Raw genomic sequence first — 7,490 nt, forward strand, 5'->3', positions numbered from 1 at the left:
GAAAACCGTTCAAATTTAAAAATCGTTCAAACATGAAAATTGTTCAAACATGAAAAATGTTCAAATTTAAAAACCGTTCAAATTTAAATATCGTTCAAACTTGAAAATTGTTCAAACATGAAAATGTTCAAATTTAAAAACCGTTCAAATTTAAAAATCGTTCAAACTTGAAAATTGTTCAAAGATGAAAAATGTTCAACTTTAAAAACCGTTCAAATTAAAAAACCGTTCAAACGTGAAAAATGTTCAAATTTTGAAAAATATAATTTTTTGAAAAATATTCAAAATATAAAATCGTTCAAATTTTAAAACTGTTGAATTTAAAAATATTCATATTTTGAAAAAAAATGTTGAAAAATAATTTCATAAAAAATGTTAGATTTTGAAAAAAAAAATATTAATAACAGAAAGAAAAAACAGAAGAAAGAGAAGAAGAAAGAAAAACGTACCTGAGCTAATGGGCCGCGGCCCAAACTACCTGACCTGGTCGCTGGGGGTGTGCAACACCCCGCACGCGCCGACGGCAATTCCTATACACCGACCAGGTCGGTGGTTACCGCGCGCCGCACACCCCGCGTGCGGTATGGGCCGGCCTGGTCGGCCCACTACACGTTTATTTCTGTTTTCTGTTTTCTGTTTCTTTTCCTTTTCCTTTTCTTTTTTCTTTTTTCTTTTCTGTTTCTTTTTTTGTTTTATTTCTTTTCTTTTTGCTAAAATTTAAAAAACTCAAATCTAAAATTTGTTCAAATTCAAAAAATGTTCAAATCTGGAAATCGTTCAAATTCAAAAAATGTTCAAATCAGAAAATCGTTCAAATTTTAAATTTGTTCATATTCAAAAAATCGTTCAAACATAAAAATAGTTCAAAATAAAAAATTGTTCAAATTTGAAAATCGTTCAAACTTAAAAATCATTCAAACTTGAAAATCGTTCAAACATAAAAATCTTTCAAATTTGAGAACTGTTCTAATTTATTTTAAATTATATTTTTAAGAATATTCATATTTAAAAAATTCATGTTTGTGAAAAATAGAATTTTTTCCGGAAAAACCCGGATTATGGAAAATAAAAAAGAAACAACAGAAAAAAAGAAAACGAAACGAGAATTACCTTCTAGTGGGCCGCGGCCCAGCTAGCCACCGCAGCGGGCAGCGAAATGAAACAGCTGGTCGGGGATAGTGGGCCGGGCCCATGAACGGCCGGGGGTGTGCGGCTCTACGCTTGGCACCGACTAGGTCGGTGTAAAGCAGCCCCCCGCGCCGACCAGGTCGGCGTATAGCAGTTCCCAAATAATACGGCCAACTAATTGGAATCCTAGGGCAGTTGGGCCCGTCCCCAATCTATCCTGCTCCACTCGCTGTTGGGCCTCAGCCCACCACGCATCCCTCTAGGGTTTCTCTCTCCCCCTTCTCTCTCCTCCCAATCGAATCGGAATCTATGGAGTCGTCGCGGTCGCGGAAGCGCACGCGTCAAGAGTTGGACGGCGCCGGCGCGCCGCCGCCGGAGCGGGAGGTGGTAATGATCCATTACTTAGGGCACTTATTCCTACGATTGGGGCTTGGGTGTTCGGGTTCTTTACTGACCTAGATTTTTCCCTTTCGTCGGTTGCAGGTAGCGAGGGGCGGCGCGTCACCGCCGTGGAGGGATGACGATCGCGACGGCCATTACGTGTTTGATCTAGGCGAAAACTTGACTCGCCGGTGTAAGCACCCGTCTCTTGGGCCTCTTGTCAACTCCTAGAGCTTTTTTTTTTATAGAACTCCTAGAGCTATTGTGTACTCTCATAACTGGTTTTTTATTATACATATAATTCTGAGAAACATATGGTGGAGAAATGTTTGTTAATGTGCACATTGGTTTAGGAAAAAAAAGGTGGACAACGACTTAATATGTATGCATAATTCGTAACTAATCGTGGCATTTATCTGTGCTCTTTTTGAGTGTCCTTATATCCTATTTGGCACTGCCAGATACTTATCATAGTTGGTTTCAGTTGTTGAAAAACAAATATCTGGCTAAAGTTCACCTCAGCAACACGGATGAATGATGGAATTGCTCTATGTTTTATAGAACTTGCTAATTTTGCTTTGGGCAAAGGGGATGATGAAGCAAAGTTTCCATTCAGATTTCCCACATTTATGTCTGTATTAGCTTATAAGCTTGATTGGCCTATGTACTTTTTCTTTCACAGTACCTAAGATAGGTCTAAGTCGAAAGTGCGAATGCTTTAGTTTTGGTATTGTACATGTCCTGCATTATTGTTTATTGACAATCTACTTTTTTTTATGCAGACAAAATCTTGAGCAAAATGGGTGAAGGTTCGGGTTTCCTTCAATATGGCATGTTCTCTTGTACTCGGAGTTTTTGCCTTTATTCTAATGTAGAGCAACACGAGTGTGATTTTCATAGGTACTTTTGGACGAGTTTTGGAATGTTGGGATCGTGAAACACGTGAATATGTTGCAATAAAAGTTATTCGGAGCATCCGGAAGTACCGAGATGCTGCAATGATTGAGATTGATGTGCTCAATCGCCTTGCAGAAAACGAGAGATACAGATCCCTGTTAGTGTCTCAACAAACATAATCATAGAATCTTACTCTTGTCTGTTTCTTACTTAATGTCTTTTCATTGATGACCAGCTGTGTCCAAATTCAAAGATGGTTCGACTATCGCAATCATATATGCATTGTAAGTCTGATTTTTTTTTTTTCGTCTATGCAAGTTTTGCAAGTTGATTCCAAGTATCTGTTGTTGCATTGACATTCCAGTAACTCATTAAAGTCCTGTTTATATTCCTCTTTTATTTATAGTTAATTTTACCTGCCCTCCCAGTATCTCTTACTTCTACATAGTGAGAGATGCTGGCGTGCTGGTGCACATAACATGATAATGTAGTCCTAATACTTTAGAACAGTTGCTTCTCTTTCCTCTTTGATCTTTTCTCATGACGGTTCCCTGATATGGAAACAAAATAAAGATAACTTTTATTCAATGGATATCAATGGTTTTGTCAGGTATTTGAGAAGCTTGGGCCAAGCTTGTATGATTTTCTAAAGAGAAATAGATACCAACCTTTCCCTGTGGAACTTGTGCGGGAGTTTGGACGACAACTGTTGGAATCTGTAGCATGTGTGTGATTGCTTGATTCTGCATATCCGTTCTTAACAAGTTTGGCAGTTACAGATTCATTCTTCTCCTACTTTCAAGTGGCATGCTTGACCATCTTTTCCTTCTTTTTGTAAAATAGATATGCACGAATTACGGCTTATTCACACTGATCTGAAGCCAGAAAACATACTCCTTGTATCTTCTGACTATATAAAGCTTCCAAGCACCAAGGTACCTAATCTCAACAAGTTTTGTAGTGAGCATATTCTATTTTGAAATTAGGCATACGGTGTTAGCAGTTATCTTGAATGACCACTTGGGGCTGTACAGAAGAATTCACAAGATGAGATGCACTTCAAGTGCTTGCCAAAGTCCAGTGCCATAAAGCTGATAGATTTTGGTAGTACCGCCTTTGATAATCAGGAACATAACTCGATTGTTTCTACGAGGCATTACAGGGCACCTGAAATAATCTTAGGTAAATTGGTTATTCTTGAAGGTTTGCTTTCGTTTCCTGTTGCTTGAGGTATAGGTTTGTCTGTTCTTTAATATGCTTGTAAAGAACAGAAAACAAATGTAATTTATGGTCCTAGGAATCCAAGTATGATGCATGCTAGTCGATACTCTTGTTTATCTATAAGTGACTACACTTATTTAGAAGAGCAACTTCTTCCCGTTTCCAGAATAGTGTTGGCTAGTAAGAAAGAACCTTCAAATTGTTGGAGAATCAAATATTGGGCCAATGAAAAAAAATATAATGATACATAATCTACAGACATTTCAGAGATTGATTGCAAACTACTGGTTGGTTATGTAGAATAGTAGTGTGCATGTTATAGGTCGGCATTTTTGGGCATCTGACAGTTTTTCCTTTGCGCCATTATTTCTTCCTTCTGTGTTTTAGTTTTTGCTCTGTAGGATTTTAGAGATGGACCTGCCTCTTCTAATGAGGGAAAAGGGTGTTTTTAGGATGGCTATATTTACTGCTTTTTATGCTATATATGTCAGCACTGTTGGTTTGTTAAGAGTCTAGTTTGGGCTTCAGACATGCCCAGTAATGTATGGGCCTGAAGATTGTATTAGTTTGAATAATCGATGTACTAGCTAAATAGGTATATGACCCATCTTCCTCCTTGTGAAATGGTCTGTCTAAGAACATATTCAGCTCTATGTTTGATGGTTCTGGCCGTATGAAGACCGTAGGTCTTACATAAAATAGTTATATAGTACAAATGGTTTTATATGTCAGCCTGAAACCTGCACAGTGCTCATGTAATGCTACTGTGCTGAGCTACTGATAACAATTGATTAGACTAAACCAATGTTCTTTCTGTGTTGAATAAGAACTTATGTTTTCTCCTGTTTCTTGAGCTTAGACCAACTGCTGAAGTAGTTGCTAATGTTTCTTCATCCAGAGAAGAATCTTGAGTTTCTGACGTAACTGAATGCTCCTTTGTAGGCTTAGGCTGGAGTTTGCCATGTGATATCTGGAGCGTTGGTTGCATCCTCGTGGAGCTATGCTCGGTTAGATTTCTTGTGATGCCTGTCTTTCCTCTTTTACCAACATATGTTCCTAATGTTTAAATTTTTTAGGGGGAAGCATTGTTTCAGACGCATGAGAACCTGGAACACCTAGCAATGATGGAGAGAGTTTTGGGTCCCGTACCAGAACACATGATACGGAAAGCTAGGTTCGTACTTATACTATTAGGTTGATTATCAATTTTCATTTCTCCATGTGCTGTCTTTAAGAAACCAAGCATCTCGACCTGTGTCCTTAGAGATGCAAATGGGTCAACATTAGGGCACCCTGTGATCCTACTTTAGTTCAACCAAATGATAACATTAAAAAACATTGACACGTCCCACCCGTAAAAAGTATTTCTTTTGTTTTCGTGCACAATCCAACTTATTTTGTTTATAGTTTCTTAAGTTGTACAGTTTATAATAGTTACTGATTTGGTACTGACGACAAGTAGTCTTAGCATGCATCTCTTTTTTATTGGCTTATACATGGCTCTTGTAATGGTAATTTGTGGAAGCATTTGCTGGAGTTTTTTGCGGAACATATTAACATGTTATGATCCTCTCCCAATGTATAAATTTTATGTTGCTTATGCTAATGCCTCTTTCTTAAGGTTATATTGAACAACAAAACTGTTCGAACTTCCATACATTTGTACATCATTGTGTAAGCTTAAACATAAACATTTAAGTTAATACTGTGCTACTCCCAGTTCACAAACACGCAACATTTGTGGACATTGACATGGCCTTCTAGGATGTAACTTCGATGACTAATTTTAACTGAATTATATGTATACAACTCAACAAAATATGATATTGTGACATTACTTTTTTGAGACAACTCTATACATATAATTTTCAAGTTTCCAGTCTAAGTAATCAAAACAATTTAACAGTCAAAGTTTTAGAAGTTTGACCAAAAATGCCTATAATGTCATTTGTTTGTGATATGGAGGGAGTATTGAGTATTGCATGCAATTCTCTCTTTAATCGGTCCTTTATTGTTATGCTCATCTGTCATAGTGATGTCCTGTATGTCGCTTGGAATACACAGTTCATCAGCTCAGAAATACTTTAGACGAGGGACACGTCTAAATTGGCCTGAAGGCGCTGTTACAAGAGAAAGCATCAGAGCAGTCAGAAAACTACACCGGCTGAAGGTTTTCATTTTTCCTATCCTGCCTTCACGGTTTTCTTGGTCAAGCTGTTCTTTCAATTGTCAAAAAACTTGTGCATTTTATGGTCCCTAGTTTAGCTTTTGATTATGTTTAGAGTATTGGACATGGATACACAAGTTATTTAAATATGTAACTGCACATGGATAGATAATTCTTCTCCAACTGGCTTAAGACTGTACGGTAATGCATATTCGTAATTAATTTTAACACATAGTTTAGTTAGGTTTGTTGGAGTGCAAATACAGAAGGTAAATAAATTTCACTTATCCAGTCAGTTACTAATGTTATTTTATAGTTGTATTAATCCAGAACAGTAGGTACTGGGTTGCTGTCTAGTAGAACTCTAGTGCTTTAACTTGCGACTTAAAAGAGTATGAACTGAAGAGTTTGGTAATGTGAAGATGATTCAGTTAACATATCTGCAACTTCAGGACTTGGTTACGAGAAATGCTGACCATTCAAGGGCAACCCTGGCAGACTTGCTATACGGTCTTTTAAGATTCGAGCCTTCGGAGCGCCTTACTGCCCAAGAAGCTCTAGACCATCCATTCTTCCAAAATGCAGCCCCAGCATGACTTGTTAGAATATGTTTTGACTCTGCCCCTCGCGGTATCTACGCGAGAAGTAGGCCTGGAGAAGCAGGCATGGGCCCCAGAACAGAATGCCTGCAGCTAATCTGTACCATAAAGATGATGTAAGCAGAGCTAAAATGCTCGCTGTGGTGATAAGCTGTTATTCTGGTCACCCTTTGTAATGTACAATAGCATTTGTTGTAGGAAGCTTAGTGTACCAAATTGGACCTGTACATCATGTGTGCGGGTGCACTGTGGACTCGCATCCAATCCCCGGTTTTGTAACCGCACAGCGATGACCACCGACCGAGGCAGCTGTGAAGGGCTCCCAGTGCTTGTATTTTTCCTGTGATGTTTCTGTTAAATGGACTCTGAGCAAAGTTAACTTGAGAATTCTGTAAGAAATGTACCCTTGAATAATGTCCGTGGGTTCCTGCAAGTCGAAACATGCTGCTGGAGGTTGAAACTAGTGCGAGGCGTGCGATCGTGACGCGTGAACTGTCCATGCTCAATGCCTTGAGCATCGATGGTAAAGCACTGCCCAGGGAGCATTTTCCGAGAACGCTACCAGGTACCAGCTAAGGTTGGCCATTTTCTGGACGCACCATTCTACTTTTCCATTGAAAATTCTAATAAAATTGACTAAAGACTTCGATTATACTTATTTTCCACGGCACTTCGTCGGTTTGTCGTTGTCCTTTACAGTGTGCAGCAGACGCGTCCATCTATTTCACAGATTGTCACACACTCTGTTCCCTGGCCCTGCATCCTCCCTCGTTCGTGTTTGTTTGGTCAGGAAATGGCGACATCGCGGAGATTTGCACCGTGCTGTCAGATCTGAGCATCCCGTGTTTCTTCCATATGGGAGATCCATCAGGAGTTTTATACTCCACTAGAAGGTAGACAAATTGCAAGCAATCAGCAGAGCATTACACCTGAAACTGAAAAAAACTTACACCCTCAATGTAGTACTCCTAGCTCCTGCCAAATTCCACTGCTGCAAGTCCTAAAAGATTTGCTCGACCAGTCTTGTGGCGATAAACTGCATTACTCTGCTTCAAGATGATACTCCTGGCTGGGGCGTTAGCACGACAGCTGAATCG

General features: G+C 39.0%; 1 protein-coding gene across 1 annotated transcript; it reads left to right on the forward strand.

Moving 5' to 3' along the window:
• Positions 1 to 1,609: 1,609 nt before the first annotated feature.
• On the forward strand, positions 1,610 to 6,804 carry LOC124661516 (serine/threonine-protein kinase AFC3-like). Its single transcript, XM_047199380.1, has 11 exons — positions 1,610 to 1,702; positions 2,292 to 2,318; positions 2,410 to 2,563; positions 2,642 to 2,690; positions 3,017 to 3,131; positions 3,250 to 3,341; positions 3,441 to 3,588; positions 4,570 to 4,634; positions 4,704 to 4,801; positions 5,692 to 5,797; positions 6,247 to 6,804. The coding sequence occupies exons 2-11, from the start codon at positions 2,309 to 2,311 to the stop codon at positions 6,388 to 6,390; spliced, it is 981 nt and encodes a 326-aa protein (XP_047055336.1). The 5' UTR covers positions 1,610 to 1,702; positions 2,292 to 2,308; the 3' UTR covers positions 6,391 to 6,804.
• Positions 6,805 to 7,490: the final 686 nt, after the last annotated feature.

The sequence above is a fragment of the Lolium rigidum genome, chromosome 6, assembly GCF_022539505.1.
Source record: "Lolium rigidum isolate FL_2022 chromosome 6, APGP_CSIRO_Lrig_0.1, whole genome shotgun sequence".
In the NCBI taxonomy this organism is placed as follows: domain Eukaryota; kingdom Viridiplantae; phylum Streptophyta; class Magnoliopsida; order Poales; family Poaceae; genus Lolium; species Lolium rigidum.

Coding starts and splice junctions, on each gene's coding strand:
- LOC124661516 (XM_047199380.1), top strand. Junction 2,564..2,641: donor AACGAGAGATACAGATCCCT/GTTAGTGTCTCA, acceptor ATTGATGACCAG/CTGTGTCCAAATTCAAAGAT. Junction 3,132..3,249: donor ACTGTTGGAATCTGTAGCAT/GTGTGTGATTGC, acceptor TTTGTAAAATAG/ATATGCACGAATTACGGCTT.